This window comes from Erythranthe guttata, chromosome 1, assembly GCF_056151865.1.
Source record: "Erythranthe guttata isolate IM_541 chromosome 1, IM_541, whole genome shotgun sequence".
NCBI classification, from domain to species: domain Eukaryota; kingdom Viridiplantae; phylum Streptophyta; class Magnoliopsida; order Lamiales; family Phrymaceae; genus Erythranthe; species Erythranthe guttata.
This window is the reverse complement of record NC_142533.1, coordinates 5847672-5865395: the sequence shown is the minus strand read 5'-3', so window position 1 is coordinate 5865395 and position 17724 is coordinate 5847672. Positions and strand designations below refer to the sequence as shown.

The 17724-nt window shown below is 34.2% G+C and overlaps 3 protein-coding genes across 3 annotated transcripts; 1 reads left to right on the top strand and 2 right to left on the bottom strand.

Annotated features, from left to right (window-relative positions):
* Positions 1-2389: 2389 nt before the first annotated feature.
* LOC105963248 (uncharacterized) lies at positions 2390-4985 on the top strand. The gene has a single exon (XM_012987641.2). The coding sequence runs from the start codon at positions 2601-2603 to the stop codon at positions 4875-4877; it is 2277 nt and encodes a 758-aa protein (XP_012843095.2). The 5' UTR covers positions 2390-2600; the 3' UTR covers positions 4878-4985.
* A 1400-nt stretch (positions 4986-6385) lies between these two features.
* On the bottom strand, positions 6386-7047 carry LOC105963385 (uncharacterized). The gene has a single exon (XM_012987780.2). The coding sequence runs from the start codon at positions 6811-6813 to the stop codon at positions 6640-6642; it is 174 nt and encodes a 57-aa protein (XP_012843234.1). The 5' UTR covers positions 6814-7047; the 3' UTR covers positions 6386-6639.
* A 5744-nt stretch (positions 7048-12791) lies between these two features.
* On the bottom strand, positions 12792-15869 carry LOC105963341 (GDSL esterase/lipase At1g29670). The gene is made up of 5 exons (XM_012987734.2): positions 15563-15869; positions 15005-15129; positions 14605-14850; positions 14249-14495; positions 12792-13037 (listed from the first exon to the last, which is right to left on the bottom strand). The coding sequence occupies exons 1-5, from the start codon at positions 15804-15806 to the stop codon at positions 12853-12855; spliced, it is 1047 nt and encodes a 348-aa protein (XP_012843188.2). The 5' UTR covers positions 15807-15869; the 3' UTR covers positions 12792-12852.
* Positions 15870-17724: the final 1855 nt, after the last annotated feature.

Here is a 17724-nt window from a genome sequence, read left to right as displayed (position 1 = left end):
TTTATTTTTGAGAGAAAAAGATTTCTCTTTTCTTTGCTGCTCCTGGAACGTCTTTGATCGAGAGAAGTTTTTCACAGAAAATATTTTTTCTCTCGTTTTTTATTGTTCCATCGTGATACGTGATTTTCATAGAAAATATATCGGCTTCAAGGCTTTGTGGTGAAGACACCAAGATTCAAGAAGTATCACAAGTTTGCTTCTTTTATATAAAAAGAAGATCGGTTCTTCGAGAGAGGGGCTTAAACAGATCTCGGGAGGAGATCGATCCGCCGACTGAGGGATTCAGCGTTGAAGGGAGTTCAACCGTGCGGAGCAAGGGACGTGCTGCAAATTGAAGATTTATAATTCAGCGTAGTATACGAGAACGGCGTCAACAAAGAGGGAGTCTTTGTATTTTGATTAAGTCCTATTATTGTATTCGTAAAACTAAAAATTAGTAAATTTTATTTGCAGGTCCCCGTGGATGTAGGGTACAGTTGTATCCGAACCACATTAAATTTGTGTCTCGTTTATTTCTATTTTTACGAACTGCTTCACGAACTGTTGCAACACTTCACGCAACAGTAACGAAAAATTGAATCGGACACAAATAATTTATATCTGCACGAAATAAATTCCAACATATATATATATTAGTTGATGAGGGTTGTTTTTTGAAGTTCAGTGAATAAAATTATGATATGAAGTCTTTAAGCCTCTTCGATTTGTTGAACTCGATGTTCTTGCTGATTAATATTGATTAATGGTGTGATTAATGTCACTGAAAACTTATAAAAAATAGTTTCAAAAAATAAGATGACAAAAATATTAGGTAAGACTAATATTAGGATATATATTAAATAACTTAGATTTTGAAATAAAGTGTAAGAATCACACACAAAAAAAAATTAGATTTTGAAATTTTAACTTAAGTGTCCCAAAAAAAATTACAGCAAAATAAATCTAAAAGAATCACACACAGAATCCTGAAATAATATCCCAGATTGAATTTAAATGTAATGAAAACAAAAACCCAATAAGAATGAAAGATCAGTTATTAGGGTTTTAAGATGGTATTTATGTAATTACCATTTAAATTTTCAAATGAATATTAATAATATAGTAATAGGGGTATTAACATCAATTTATAAAAAATAAATCCGATATATGAGTCGTCGGAGGTTTGGAACTGTTTTATGTTGGAGGGGTCTTGTTATGGTTGTTGGTATTTTCATCTTCATTATTCATTATCTCAGTTGCTCGTGCAAGCTGAGCAGTCAGAATACTGTTACGGACTCCAAGCTCCATCGAGTATTGTGCGGCAGTTAGCCACGAATAAACGCCCCTCGTTATATTCTTAGATTGTTGGATGATTATAAATGAATGAAGCTATACTTTTATTTATACAACTCCACCCCTCAACAGATGGTGGTGATCATCTTAATATAATGACTATGATCAACTCCTACGATCTTCTACTAAATAAACAAAGAAAAATTATATAAGGATCTTGACATTAATGAGAGGATTCTAGAAGATCTTGTAGAAACATCTAATGATCTTTACTCTTGGGCCTAACTGGGCCCCCTTCGTCTTGGGCTCGCTATGATCAACTGTAGCCCCTTAGTTTTAAGGTAAAATGGGTAGTCCGTGACGTTGAGTAGGTCTACGACGATCCGATTTATAGTCCAAATACAACACATCGACTGTTGAATTATAATGTTGAATTGCATGCATGTCATCTATTCTTCCAAATCTAATCCATCCGTACAAGTTAATTACCACATTGAATAATTTTAATTACCACGTGGATCATGATTAACTAAATTGTTAAGGTTTTATTTGATGTTTTGTTAGTATAATATTTTTTTTTGACACGTATGGAAAATTCAAGAGCTTTATTTCTACTTGTTGATAGAGATTGTGTAATTAATCTTCCCTAATCCCATCATACAATTTTGTTCTCATACATGGCATAAATTTTGGACTATGGGATGTTTAACACACAATTTTTCAATAAAATATACATAAGAATAATATTTTTTATAAAATTTAATCATTTGATTAGTTATAATTTATTTCACCAATCACAAAACCTTAAAATAATTTGAATCGACTGTACTTACATAAAATAATAAAGATTTAAGAAATTTTGGAAGAGTCATGCCACCCCCTAGCTCTATGTTGTCTCCACCACTGTCTGAAACTAATAGTTCGTTAGAACCCTAACGAATAACTTATCCGATGCATTATTCCGTTAGGGTTTCTAACAATGTTTCAAGGGGTGAATGTAATTACCGATAGTACAGGGACCTTAAAGTTATTTTAGCATACCTCAGGGGTGTAGGCGTAATTTACCCAAAAATAAAAAAAATAAAAGTATCAATCAATCAATATATTAAATCAACAAATAATATTCAAAACTTGAATAACAACCACAACACTAGTAGTAATGGTGGGACTAAAAAGTCAAACCTGATCTCATCATTATTTGTCCACCATATTTGGCATCTATTCTAAATCCCACCACACAGACTTCATCTCTGCTCTAACTCAGTTATGCAGAAGCTACACAATCAATTTCAATAATTAAAAAAAAAAAAAAAAAAAAGAAGAAGAAGATGGGCCTAATCGGGTGCACGGTAAACGGAACACTCGACGAATCGAAATTCAGCGAGCCAATGCCATGGATCGGAATCTACGTCGTACTAGCATCGGCATCTTGTGCAGTAGCAATGTCAATCGACGCACTTCACGCAATCCGTTACCGTAAATTCTGGTTCCCGACGAGATTCTTCGCACTCAACGCCACAACCCTAACCCTAATCGGAGTATCGGTCAAACTCTCGGTCGACCTCAACACCTCCATGCCACGTCAGCACGACCAGCTGGCGAAGCTGAGCAGCGCCGCCTTCATCTGCACGGCAATAGGTAACTCCATGCCCTCTCTAGGATCCATGCAGACCAAAGAACTCATGATGAATATCGTGGCATTGGGTATTCTCGTAATTACAGTCATAGCGAACGTTTGCATCCAATTGGGCACCGGGGTTATTTACGTCTTTTTGATTGAACATATAGTAATCATGTTTCTCATGGTTGTTCTGTTCGCCCTCTCGATTTCTTCCTCCTTGTCCGTTCCTGTGACAAAGTACTACTTCGATTTAAAGTACGCTAAAAAGTACGAAATAGCAACGAAAGAATGTAGTGGCGATAACGAAAATAATCGCGATATTTCGATAACTCGAAAACTGAGAAACGATTTGATGAGATATTGGATGATGGCACATACATGCAACCCTCAATTCGTGATGGGCCGTTTGGCGACTTGCACTGCATCAGGTGCGTTTTGTCTTCTTAGTGCGTTGACTTTTGCCGAAGCTATGCTTCGGAGTTACCTTATGCCCTCGTCCTTCAAATTCTGCGAAGGTCAATCGGATTACAAAAGGTCAACCATGTTGATACTCGTAACTCAGGCTATGGCGATAGGAGTAGGTACAATTGCACCCGCATGTAGATGGTTCGTTGCTATTAAATTTCGGTGCCCGAATAGTAATAAAAACAAGAAATGCCAAAAAAACGAGTTTTCGTCGGTCGAGAATTATTGGGTTCAGACGCTGTATCAATTGAAAGAATGTCCGTTGGAACTAAGGATTTGTGGGCATTACGGTAGAAAATTCGTGCACACGACAAAGAACAGGGTGTTGGATTTATGCATTGTGTGTCAGAAGACAATGGTGGTTTCGAGCAAGTTGGTGAGGCTGGTTTCGATATTCTTTATGAGCCGATTACTAAATGTGCACAAATTGTTTATATTCAAGCGCTCGAATCTTATTCTGCACTGCGACAGTACAGAATCGGAAAAGTCGAAGAAGTTGGATTTGAGCCGTTACGTAATGCACCTCGAAGGAGAGGAGGAGCTAGTCGATGTGATGATGGAATCCGATAGGGATGCCACGAGCCATTGGATCAAAATGGGTCGGAAAAATCAACCGAAAAAACTCGTAAAATTATTGGAGAAAGTGAACCCTTCGAACGGATTCGACGGGGTGAATAAATTCGACAGTGATGAAGTCCCGTCTCTTGATATTGAAGAGCCACCCAATAGCTGGGCTTTACCCGTGGTCACATTAACAAGCATCGCAGTTGCGATTAGTGAAAAAACGGAGTTTGATTCGACGAAAGAGCTGATAAAGTGTGTGTACGAAGGGTTAAAGTATATAAGAGTAGTTGAAAATAATCTTGATATAAAAAAGGACGTGTCGAATATCAGAAAAGCGGCGGAAATCGTATGGGTGGGAGTCGACCTTCATCACAAATGGCTCGATGTAAATCTTCGTGAGATGTTCATCGAAGGGAAAAGCTCGAAAGATATAATATCGGAGCTTTCGGACATAGCGAAGAACAAATTTAAGGAGTTGAGAAAGAACGACGTACTAGGTTGTTTGACGGACAGTCCTTCGAAATGGCCGGTCAAAGTTCTTGCTGCAAATGCAATGTACAGAGTATGTCAGACGCTTTTGCTGGGAAACGAAAACAGATCGAACGAGCGCAATAATAATAATAATAATAAAGAAATGTTGGAAAGAATTACCTTGATGATTGCTGACATCATCGGGGCTTGCCTTACGAATTTACAGCACGCGATATCGATAAAATGCCATCAGAGCAGAAATGAAGAGAGAGAGGAGAGTGTGAACGGTGCTATTCTTTTGCTCGGGAAAACCGAGAAGATTTTGGAAATTCTTAGCTGTCAATCACATCCGAGTTCGAGTCTGGAGAAAACGGCCTGCATTAATGAATGGCGTGCGTTGAACAGCAGAGAGAAAGATCGGGGTTCTTGCGAGTCTTGTACTGTAAATAGTAGTTTGTCTGATTTGTATCTGAACATTGACTGAAATGAGTACAAGATTAGGTCTTTTACGTAATCGTATTGACCCGTTTTTTTGGGTCGAATTAATATATTGTTTAGCACTTTTAATATATATAGAGCTTCTAAAAAGAAATCTTTCACAATTTCATTCAATTGAGCCTCATTAGTTAATTAAACCACAAGTACCAAAATTTCCAGTCCAAGAAGCCGAAAAATATTGAAGGTATCTAAAAACGATTTTATTTTGATTCAGTTGAGTGTTTTTACAAGTAAATCTTATTATTTCAGTTTTTCATGGTCTTTATAAGATCATCTTATACACGAAAATCTGCCTAAACAAAATATGGATTATATTCTCTATTTATTTGTTTCGTCGCATTCTTACGAAAACTAGGCTAGGTAACAAAGAAATTGAGTACGAGTAGAAAGGATAGCATGAAGGTAATGGCATAGAGGTAAGAATGGAAATAAGCAACGAAAGAAACTATACTAGAAATCATTCTTACCATAAGTGAAACTTATTGCATTATTTCACAATCTTGGATATATGAGCAATAGTAAATAATTCCCTCTTCAGGAATAATATTCTTTGAATTGTTTCGTTTTTCGTTTTTCCGTCTCTACTTGCTAATAAATGTACACTTCCAGGCAAAAAGGTCAAAATTCACTAATCATGTTAGTTCTGTCACAAGGCTACATTTAATCTGCAGCCTATACAAAATCAATTTGGATCCTTTGTTTTTAAATAGTTTTTTGTATTATTTTCATATAGTAAATCCACATTGTAGTGCCTATTACTAAAATTTATCGTGTGCAAGTGGCGTTATTAGTGACATAAAATACAAGATAAAATATAACTTTACCACAGAGATTAAGAGAAGAATCCACATACCGAAGCAAAATAGCCAAGTGTCCATCAGATATATGCAAAATAGCCCGAGAACTGTAAACAAACGACAGTCACCAACTTCTAATACGATATTTGATATACTAAAATCAATGGTGCAAAAACAGACGAACAGAACATAAAGAAATTACCAACACACGAACCTGGAAAGTCGGGTGTCTCCGTGTAAATATTCAGGTTTTGCCTTCTTCAACTGATCCAATCAACTGGTATTTATATGTCATCCAGTAATGTAATAATGTGGCACAGTAGAAACATAATATGTGTGTCGACAGATACGTAGTGATAAATCATGTTAAACCGATTGCCAGGAATCTAAGCACCATTCAAACATTGAAAAAATGCAAGACATGGAAAAGAAAAAAACAAACGAAACCGTGCTTCGACTACACAATTTGTGTTTATGTGCGTTATGGAGAAGCACTGTTTCTTTAACAATCACGCATTAAACTGGTACGAATAAGCACAAATGACAGCATGATAAGTTACGAACAACACAACGATAAAAAGATGCGCAATCAATATCATAGCTTGCAATAACTTGTGATCCATACAATAAAGTTAAAATGTGTACAAACAAGTAGCAACACACTGAAGTTTATCGAACCCGAAACATATATTCGATGAAAAACCAAAAACATCAATCTCCAACGAATTTCCATTGATTGAGCATCATCAGTCAACAAAACAATAGTAAAATACCAAAATTTCAAGAACACAAAGTTTCTCAACACCACTAAACATTTTAAACCTCCTATTCGTAAAACGGAAAATCAACAAAAAAAAAAAAAAAAAAAAAAGCTACCAGGAAATTCTACGAACACATAGTGGGCATTGCGGCAAACATTAAACAAACATCGATCTTTATCTCTCTCTCTCTCTATTCATCGTCGTCGCGTTTCTTGGGCTTGCGGTAATTCTCCTCGATGTGCTTGGCGATGAGAAGCCCTGTGTTGAAGAGCTTCTTGATATTGGGTACGTTGTAATTCTGGGCTGCGTACACACCGAAAGCTGTGCCCATCATGAACGAGAACCCGCTCCTTATTATGCCCATTTTCTTGATTCTGTTTTCCCCCCTTTCGCTTCCTTCAACCTGACCTAATTGACCTAATTGAGATTTCGAGTGCAGAGAAATTGGGGATTTTGGGATTAGGGTTTCAGAAATTTCAAAGGGAATTTTATAAAGGTTTAGCGCTTGGGCAGAGAGTCCTGATTGCTGGAAGATGGCGCCTTCCGCAAGAGAGAGTTTCTTGGCCGATGGGTAATTTTACCAATTTGGATCTCAAAAATCAACATATTTTGAAGTATCATCTTCAAAGAGTAGATTGGCACCCCTGTGGTATCTCAAACTGCACATTCGCCCCCATATTATATTTTTGAAGGCAAACTGCCCCAAACTTTATTTTACACGTTGACTGATCTAAAATGACAAATGTACCCCTGCTTAATGATGTTTTTTTACCCAAAAAAATACGAAACTAATCTATAAATTTAATGACGTCGAGCATAGGTGGAAACATAAGAAAATATATGTACGGTATGGACGTATGGTGCATTTATAATAGATTGTACGATTATTGAGTCGAATTCTTGAGGACAATATTTATTTAGGCGGAATTTGTTACGATCTATTGAGCATCATCAATAATTCTACGAAATGCAAGTTTTATTGTAGCATACTTTTTTCTCGTAATGCAAATCTAACACGATGTAGTTATTTAACTGCAAGGAAAACCCTAAAATCCTCTTCAAACAAAGAAGATACTTATTTTTCCTAATTTTGGTATTTGAATTGATTTTGTACTTCCGAAAATTTTAGGAAACTTAGTCCGATCCAATGCATTCCACTTTCACCCCTAATTATAATACTATTGTTAATCTTACTCTGGTTGAAAGTCATACTATTGTCAACCTCACTAATATTGTTGTGGTTGACAATAATATTACTGTCGGCAATATATTTATTTTTTTGGATTTTTACTCTGGTTGTCTTCGTTGACCGGTCAATATAATAAAATTATATTGTATTACACGATAAAATTTATTATGTAATATAGTGATTTTATTGTAATAATAATATATTATTACTATGGTAGATAGTAATATACCAATATTACAAACAACAATATAGTAGTATTACTTTGTTAAATAGTAGTATAGTGAATTACCGTCAATCACTATAATATTACTGTTTTTATTTGGGCCAAAAAAAATTCTCGAATTTTTTTTTTCAATATTAAAAAAAAAAAACCAACGCCAGAGACCGACAACAATGGTTAAAATTGGAGTCAAATTAGTTAGGAGTCAAAATTAAATATTTGGTAAAATTGGGTCAAACTGAAGTTAATTTGAGATTAAATTGGTGAAATTGGGGTATATTAAAATGTGAGGAAGTATTTGTTTTTTTTTTAATAGAGAAAAATATGCATTAAGATGAAGTCAATATAGAGTCTCCAATCAATTATTCGGTCACAAAAACGAGATAAAAATATTAAATTACCATTAAATGCACCACTAGAATTACAAGAGAAATCCCATTTGGCAAGGCGGTGAGCAGCAAAATACGACGAGAGTTCAAGGGTTGGACCTAAATATGAATAAGGTGGTCATAATTGAACTTATAGTAACAATATATTTGTTCTTTTCGAGTCGAATAAATGAATAAATGACACATACTTTTATCTTCCCAAATATATGGAAATTAGTATTACAGATTTAATTATTTCTTTTAATAACGAAACTCTATTTCGCTCATCAAGATAGCTAAGTTAGTATTTCCCGAATATGTGTTGCAAATACAATGCTTGAAGTTTTTTGGATGATTTACAAAGGAAGTCCCTACTCGTATTTATAATAACACCTCATCAATGAACGATGGAGATTGATTGATCTAAGGATTAGAATTTATTCTTTAGAACACTTAAAAGAATTATTACAAAATATCTAGGAAATATCTATAAGCCTGTTTACATTTGGACCTAATTGGGCTTATCTCTATTCGGTTAAGATTTGAACTTATATTGTTGGATAATACTAAACCTCTTCAAGACAAGAAAAAATAGTAAAAGGTTGACCCAAAATTGGTGGTGCGTAACAATAGTCTTATGTAATGAGGGGATGTTTTGTTATGTTTCCAATGAGAATTTCTAGTTTTCAAAATTTCTGATGGAAAAAGTAGTTTATTGGTTTTTGTGTAAAAAAAGAGAATATGTTTGGATGGAGTGGTATTTTTAGTTTTATGTAGGTGTAGAAATGAGAATATGTTTGGTTGTGGTGAATTTTCTCTACGAAAGTACGTGCAAAAGTAGAATGTAATGATTGAGGATGATGATAGTGATTATTATTATTATTATTATTATTATTATTATTATTATTATTATTATTATTATTATTATTATTATTATTATTATTATTATTATTATTATTATTATTATTATTATTATTATTTTTAGTAGTAGTAGTAGTAGTAGATAGAGAAATTGGGAGGAAATAGAGTGTAGATATTAATGAGGAGAGATAAATGAGAGGAGAGAGAGTGTAAATATTAATGATGATAGATAAATGAGTTGATGGAATAAAATATATAGGTTAGTAGTAGGCTTTAGTAGGTTTGAAAATTGAAATAAATATGAATAGTGTATTTTCAATAGAAATTTGATAAGAAAAAATGAGTTTTTCTGGATAAAATTGTGAAACATGATCTCAGTTTTATGAATAGTATAGAACTGGAAATTGGTTTTGGAAATGAAACCAATCATCCCCTCAGTTTTTCACAAAAAAAAAAAAAAAAAAGTGAGCAAGTAAATTAAATCCTAATTCTCGGAAATAAATTGATTTTTTTGTGCAAAGTATAAATTGGATTGGAGTGTGAGTTGAATCATCCAATTATTCTTCCCCTTTTCTTGTCAATCCTTCTTCCTATTTTCCCGTCAATTCCCCTCTCATGAAAAAGAGAAATGTTTGCGAGGCCTAATTGCCTTCAACACGGCGGTGATGCAGCGGTGTTTGGATGAGTCGGAGAGCGGATCGTCTGAGTCGGCATTGAAGATACAGTGTTCGTGTGAGAGTTACAGGAGTAGAGTAGTTACAATGGCGGTCATAAATTAGGATAAGGGGTATGGTTGTGGCCCTGATGGGCTGTCTCTCGCACTTTTGCCGCGGTGAGGGGGATCGTAAGATTTGTTCGCAAAAGAAAATATGGGGATTGTATATTGTTTTTATTGATGAAAAAAATGATTGTATATTGTATATTGTATTTTTTTTTCTAACCTTATAAATACGGTATTATATGTATCTATAGTTGGTTTTTTAGTTTTATCTGTGTATGTGTAACTATGAATTTTCATTTAACTTGATGGGTTTCTTATTTTCCTTCTTTTGGATTTTAGTTAGTGGGTTTAGTAGGCTAATGATATGGCAGGATTTTATATCTTTATACATATAGATATAAAAAATTGAGGGGTAGATATGACAAAAGAATATTATTGCAAAAAGTCAACTTGTCACATCATCACATCAGAAATGAATTGAAAATAAAAGGCATTTTTTTACATTTTGTAATACAGTTGGGTGTTTGATACATACCTCATAATTCAGGGGTGCAAACTAAAACATTTCCCTTTATTTTACTTAGTGCAAACTCAAGTAAATATTTAATCATATTTCAGTTTAGGCATTGAAGAAGAGGTATAATAAAGATTGATTGAATTCATGTTAGAGAATTTTGACGTATTAAAGTGTTAGAAAATCCGTTGAATATTATACCATTGTTTATCATATTATCTATGAATTTAACTCATATACATGACGATCCGCCCAAAAACCACCTCTATCGCCCGAGTGTCTGGTTATGAATGAGAAGCCGGGTGAATAGCTTACTCTGCACATGAAAGAACATGACTGACGTTTAATTTAGCACTCCGACGGTCAAGTCAGCGAATCGAGAATAGTTTGAAGGTGGAGTGAGTTATGCTAAGAGGTTTTAGAAAGATAGATAGAAACTGGATGCTGGTGGGTGTGAACCTGTATTTATAGTACATTGACATGAGCTTTGCGTGAATCCTGGGTGGGCAGATGAACCCGCCGCTTTCCCGCCCTTGCCGGACAGCTAGGATCATCATTACTCGGGACGGCTATGGCCGCTCTCTTCCGGATTACCATGAGTAGCCTGGTATGCAAGTCTCTCTTGTTAGCGACGGCCTTAGTCATTCGGGCATTAAATACAGGTGTGAGAGCATTTAATGCATCGATATGGGCATAAGGAATAACTGTCAGTCTTTCATTAATGCGCCATTCAATGTCTGTGGTCGCTAATGTCCGTGGTGGGATCCTTGCGCCCCCTTTATCCCAGCAAGGGGCCCGCTCAAACTCCTCGGATACTAATCCTCCCGAAAGCTTGGTGAGCTCGAGGAGAGCCCAAACTTTTGGGCTTTTGGCATTTAGGCCTTTCTTTAGTGGTCATGCCTTGACTTGAAGGGCCCATGGTGTATTTTTCCAGGATGGGCTGAATAGAGCCCTGCTCCTTGGACCTAATTTCTTTCCGAATCACATGATTATGATATCGGTCATTTTTATTCAAAATTTTACTTAAGTCTTATAGTTAATCTATTTTGGATGAGCTATTGTGTTAGATCTATTCTAAAAGAGTTATTTTGGTGTTTTGTTTTTATCATTTCTACTGGTTTGGAATTTTGTGGCATTTGAAAATCGATGCCTAGTGCACTTGAAATCATTATAGTTATATTTATTATATTAGAATTTATCAAATTAGTAGTTACTCCCTCCTTCCCTTAATAGTTGTCACTTTTTTATGCTTCAAATTGTTTGTCATTTTACTATTCTAATGAATTATTAATTACAATTTTTTTCAATTTTGCCCTTTTCTCACTCATAATTAATTGAAATATAATTACTTAAAAATCAATTAATGGCATGGGCATTTTGGTAATTTGATATAACATAATTTGTTACTATCTATGCATATTTATTAAGTTTCTTAATATGTGTGCAAATGACAAAAGTGAACTATTAAGGCAAGGAGGGAGTTTTAGTTTTATCAAAATGGGGGTTCTCATTTATGAAATTTTATAAAAGTTTCCGATTTTTTTTTTAAATTAAAAAAACGCACGCATGTAATTTCTGAAATTATGAAATTTCCAACACTTTGGAATCGGAATGAAATTCTAGATTCCAAAACATTTGGAACTGAAATTGAAATTAATTTCGTGTTTCCAAGAATAAAATTACCAATTAACGAAAACTGTAAATCTAACCGGTAAAATAATAAATTATTTAGTAACTTGAAAACTGCAGAATACAAGTAAATTATATATACAGATATATAGTAATAATTAGAGATGACAACGGGTCGGTTCTAGGCCAGGTTTGCATAAACCCAAGACCCGACCCGTGAAAAATATATAAAAACCAAACCCGCGTCGACCCTGTTCAGCTTAGACCCAAAACCGCCCCAACCCATACCGAAATTAACAGTTCTGACCCGCCAGACTCGCTAGGCCCGTTAACATAAAAAAAAAAAGTTTATTATTTTTTAACTTTCATAATATTTTGCTTCTATATTTTAACAAAATAATCTTAAAATTAAAATGCAATATTTTAAAATACTTCTTCAAGTGATATAAAGTGAATAATAAAATTATATAATTAATTATATTTAACTTCTACGATAAGTAAAGTTCAAAAGACAAAACGGCTAACGGTTGTCGACAAGTGATAGATTTTACTTACGAGAAATGAGATTCAAAAATATGAAAAGGTGAAAAATGGGTAAATGAGAATAGACAAGATGAAAATTGAAAGTTTGATAAATTAAATCATAAATTCATTTTTATATATAGATTTATAAAATATAATATATTTATACGGGTGGGTTCTAGGTCGGTTCCTATAAGACCCGTAACCCGACCCAGAACCATCCAGTTCTAGAAACTTAAACACATTACCCGACCCAAAATCATTTAACTTACCCAGCCCCCCCCCCCCCCCCCCTCCCCCCAAACGGGTCGGTTCCGAATCTAAGACCCGGCAAACCCGTACCTATTGCCATCCCTAGTAATAATTAATCAAATAATAATTAATGAAGAAGTTTGAGGATTTGAATATAAGTAGCAGCAGCGACAGCGTTGTTGACAACCTCAGTTGGATGGAAATTGTCAAAGAAAGCATGCAATGCCCTAACAAGGCATGGCTTTTCTCCCTTTATGCATTGCCCTGTCTTACTCGACACTTTGCAGCATGGTTTACCCACTATTCTTATACCTGATCACCACAAAATTAAAATTAATTAAATAAATAAAGATATGAATAGGGATTTAGTATTTATTTTTTCAAGACTAAATTACCGAGTGTAAATAATTATAGGGCAAATCACGATCACCCTCTGAGTTATGGTCAAATTACGAAAATCCTCCTCATGTTTGGGTAATTGCAGCCACCCCTCTCAATTATCTATTATCTTACGAAAATACCCATCCAGAGGTAAATTTAGGGATGTTAAATCGGTAAAACCGAACCGAAAATTCGGTACGGCAACATTTTATACCGTTTACTGAACTGAATATACGATTTGGTTAGGTAAATAACCGAATTATATAAATTTTATGTACATATATTTAAGAGGGGGTGGCTGTAATTACCCAAACAAGAGGATTTTTTTTCGTAATTTGGTCATACCTCAAGGGTGGCCGTAATTTGCCTATAATTATAAATGGCAAAGATCGATTGAGTTAGCAACTACTCATAATATATATAGAACTCACAAATTTAAGAATAACCCGAAACTAAAATGTAAATTCTAAATTCTCGAAAAAAAGATAATTATTTTTTTATATATTACCAAAAAAGGGTAAAAATGCACGATTTTGTCACCCTAACCGATGTTGGATCATCAAAATTTGACGTTAGGTAGAGTTAATTTCGAACTCAAATTAATTCAGATGTCATTCGAAAAAAAAGGTATTATTTTCCACAACACTTCTCTTACTATTCTTCCATTCTTAATCGATTTGATGTCCCCACCAAAGGATCGCGCGAGCAGACTCGATAAAAGCTCGAGCACAAGCAATTGGGCCTTAGTGAGATAATCAATCTATCACACTGGATAGCATTTAAAATGTGTGTGGCAATTATTTTCAAATATTCGGAAGTGGAGAAAGTAATTAAAAGGCTAAATAGTATTTAACACCCTGGGTTTTAATTTTTTTGCATATGACCCCTTTATACTTTAAATATAAGCACAATACCCCCTTTAATTTTAATATAAGCACATAACTGCCTTATGGTATTACACTTGCCAAATAATCATGCTCATTAGGAAGATAAAGTTTTTGAATATACGAGGGGCTATGTGCTTATATTGAAGTACAGGGGTCAGGGGTCATTTGCAAAAAGGTTAAACTATGAGGGTTAAGTGCTATTTACCCTAATTAAAACTGTAGAATTAAATACTGTTAAAATTAAATAAAACTGACCAAGAGCAATCAAATCTTTAGGCCTCAAATCCATGGCGCCATTGTACACAAATTCAGCACCTGTCAGATTTTGATTGAGCCCATTAACCATAAGCTTCAGCTTGTCGTTAAATAACGTAACGGCGTCATTAACGGAGTCAGCACAAGCAGTTCCGTTAGTGCCCTTGGCTATCTCTGCTGGCGTGCACCCTAATGGGCCCACCCCAGAAACTACTACTTTTCTTGCCCCAAAATTGTTGTACAAACTCTGTACAAATTATTTGTTCATCATAAAAAAAAATTAAAAAAAATATATAAATAATTAATGGAAAATAATAATTAATAAATTTAATGTAAAGAAAAAATGAAATACTGACATTAAGCTGCTGAGAATACTGTTGGACTAAGATACTGGAATATTCCTGTGGATTGTACTTAGTGCTGGTGGTATAGTACTCAGGCATATTGTAATTATTGATGTAATCATTGCTTCCAACTACAAAATAATACACACATTTGCTGAGGTGTATCTTTGCTGACGTGTCGTTTCCGAGCAAACGAGAAATGCTCGAAAATGTGGTTTCGTGATTTTGCAGCTGTCTGTCCAGGCTGATTCGATCGCCCTAATACGATGACGATGACGACAACAAAGGACAGAACAAATATATTAGTTCGGTATTTTGTAAAATTTAAGAATTTAAGGATAAAATTTAATCATTTGATTGGGACAATTTTTTTTGAATTGATTAATGTATAAGCGATATTATAATATTGTACCAATTGTTCTCCGGTTTCACTACGAATTCCTGATGATCCCGACGCGTAGTTCACACCTTTGATGATGTCTTTGCCTTGTACCGTTGCAAACGGTGGAACGCTCGAGTTGAAACCGAGAAGTTGAGCTGCAATTTTAATTTTGAGTTCATGTTAGCACGAATTAACAACATGAAAATAGAGAATGATAATGCAATAATAAATGTCAGAGTTTATTGCACTTAGTATCCCTGTGTTATATCGAATTTGTTAAAAAAACTCATCGTGTCATTGATATTATCAGAAATTACCACTATAATGCATTTTTTTAGCACCTACCCCCCTAAAAGTGGGATTATTTTAGACAGTCGTTTGCTAAAAATATGAATCACAAGAGGATTTTTTTTTGTTAATCTTAATTATACGGAGAATTTTTAACAATTAAAGTAAATATATGGTGTTGAATGCAATAAACCCAAAGGACTTTTTTTTCTTTCTTTTTTTGCAAGAAATATAAGAATGAGAAAACTATGCATGTAGATTCACACACACAAACACACAATGATCAAATAGAGACAGAACCAAGAATATCAGCTGTGTTACGGCCGTTTGTGAATCTTCCGGTAGGTCCTTGAGGAAAATCGATTCCATAAGGAAGATAGTCAACCTTAGCCTCTGTAACTAGTCGATTATTATTGCCATTATCAACTAACGAGTCCCCAAATACGAAAAAACAAGGGACTTGGTGGTGTGCACTAATCAAAGCTTGTATTTGCATGATTACGAAAATGAGGACGAAAAACAACACTCGAACCGCGAAAGCCATTTTGAGAAAGAGAGCAAATTATTCGGTTTGTGTAAATGATGAACACGACACAAGATCGAAATGAAAAGACGAAAAGGGCAAACAACGTACATTCGTACAAAAGAAGCTATGACAGATTGGCTTATATATATACAATTTCTCTTACATCTTTGGAACATGCATAGAGAAAAAAAAAATAAGAATTTAAAAAAAAATATATATATATATATATATATTGCTTTTATATATGTGTATAATAATCAATAATGATGATAGAGAGATGTATTAGGCAATCTTGTGAATTTGCTTGGTCAACTCTCAAAGAATTCCATGTGGGACGGATGAGTGAGAAAATATACAATTTGAGCTGTACGTTTTTTAAATACACTATTAAATTGTACATACCCCTTGCGTGGATCATTAACAATTTATTTATGGGTAAATTACACCCACACCCCTGAGGTGTGCTAAAATAAGTTTAAGGTCCTTGTGGTATCGATAATTACACTCACCCCCATGAAACATAGTTAGAAACTCTAATGGGATAATGCATTGGATACGTTATTCCAATAGGATTCTAACGAACTATTAGTTTTAGGAAGTGGTGGAGACAACAAACAGCTTTGGATGATTTAAGAAATATTAGGGAAGCCATGTCACCCCTAACTCGATATTGTTTCCACCATTAGCTAAAAGTAATAGTCCGTTAGAATCCTATCGGAATAACATATCCAATGCATTATCTCATTAGAGTTTTTAACTATGTTTCAAGGGGTGAGTGTAATTATCGATACCACAAGGACCTTAAAGTTATTTAAGCATACCCCAGGGGTATGGGTGTAATTTACCCTTTATTTATTTTTTATTCTTTTTATATAGTCGCCTCATTTCAAAAATTTGAAACAAATTAAATAAACAATTGCAAACTAGTGAACAGAACCGATCAGTTCATTGTCAACAACTTAGTTGTCGATAATTTTATTTTAAAAAAAAAAAAAAAAAAGGAAAACAGATGCAATATTTTATTTAAATTTGTTGGAGTCGACATGTAGGCATTAAAACTAAAAAGAGTGCAAGAAAGATGGGAGAATAAAATCATACAAAAAATCCAATAAATAAGAACAAAAAATGACGCAATTACGCAGGCAAGCATATATTATATTTATTTAAAGGGTATATAAATTACGAAAACTTTTCTAAACTTAGACTAAATTACAAAAAATGCCCTCACCTATCTGTAATTATCAAAATATCCCCAACGTTTATTTCCTCCTTACACCGACCCCCTTATGGTGTGATTTCTCACAAAATCTTTTTTGATTCAGGGAATATTTCGTGAATATGCCGATTCTACCTCTGAGAACAGTCTCTTAAATATAGGTGGTCTTGGTATAACTTGTGCAGCAACCTCATTATCTGCAACATCACTACACTTTCGGGGATTGCTAGTATGAACCATTATAGCATACATAGGCATTTTTTAAACATCTGTGCATGTGCATGGCTACCTTCAATTTGTTCTTTGTTTGTAGGGGTAGAATTGGTATTTTCGGGGAATGTTCTCTGGAAAAGATTCCATGAAAAATCACACCGTAAGGAGGTCAGTGTAAGACGGTAACAAACGTATGAGGGATTTTCATAATTACTAATAGGTGGAGGTGTTTTTCATAATTTAGCCTAAGTTCTTGAGGCTTTTCATAATTCACCTTTATTTAAATGCAGAATGTGTTTAATCCTATGTTGCACCCCATAAATATCACATTTTGTATTGTGTACCCTCAAAATAAAGTTTTTTCATACTTTGCACCCCGAATTTTTTTTATAGCATTTTGAACATTTGGAAAGCAACAAATCATACACTTTCACATTAATTAACTTTTGAAAATTAATAGGGACATCTTCATAATTTTAGTAGGATTTATATTTTTGGTGAAAACTT

Coding starts and splice junctions, on each gene's coding strand:
- LOC105963248 (XM_012987641.2), top strand. CDS start 2,601: ATGGGCCTAATCGGGTGCACGGTAAACGGAACACTCGACGAATCGAAA.
- LOC105963385 (XM_012987780.2), bottom strand. CDS start 6,813: ATGGGCATAATAAGGAGCGGGTTCTCGTTCATGATGGGCACAGCTTTC.
- LOC105963341 (XM_012987734.2), bottom strand. CDS start 15,806: ATGGCTTTCGCGGTTCGAGTGTTGTTTTTCGTCCTCATTTTCGTAATC. Junction 15,130..15,562: donor TAACACAGCTGATATTCTTG/GTTCTGTCTCTA, acceptor TTAAAATTGCAG/CTCAACTTCTCGGTTTCAAC. Junction 13,038..14,248: donor TAAAGATTTGATTGCTCTTG/GTCAGTTTTATT, acceptor TGTGGTGATCAG/GTATAAGAATAGTGGGTAAA.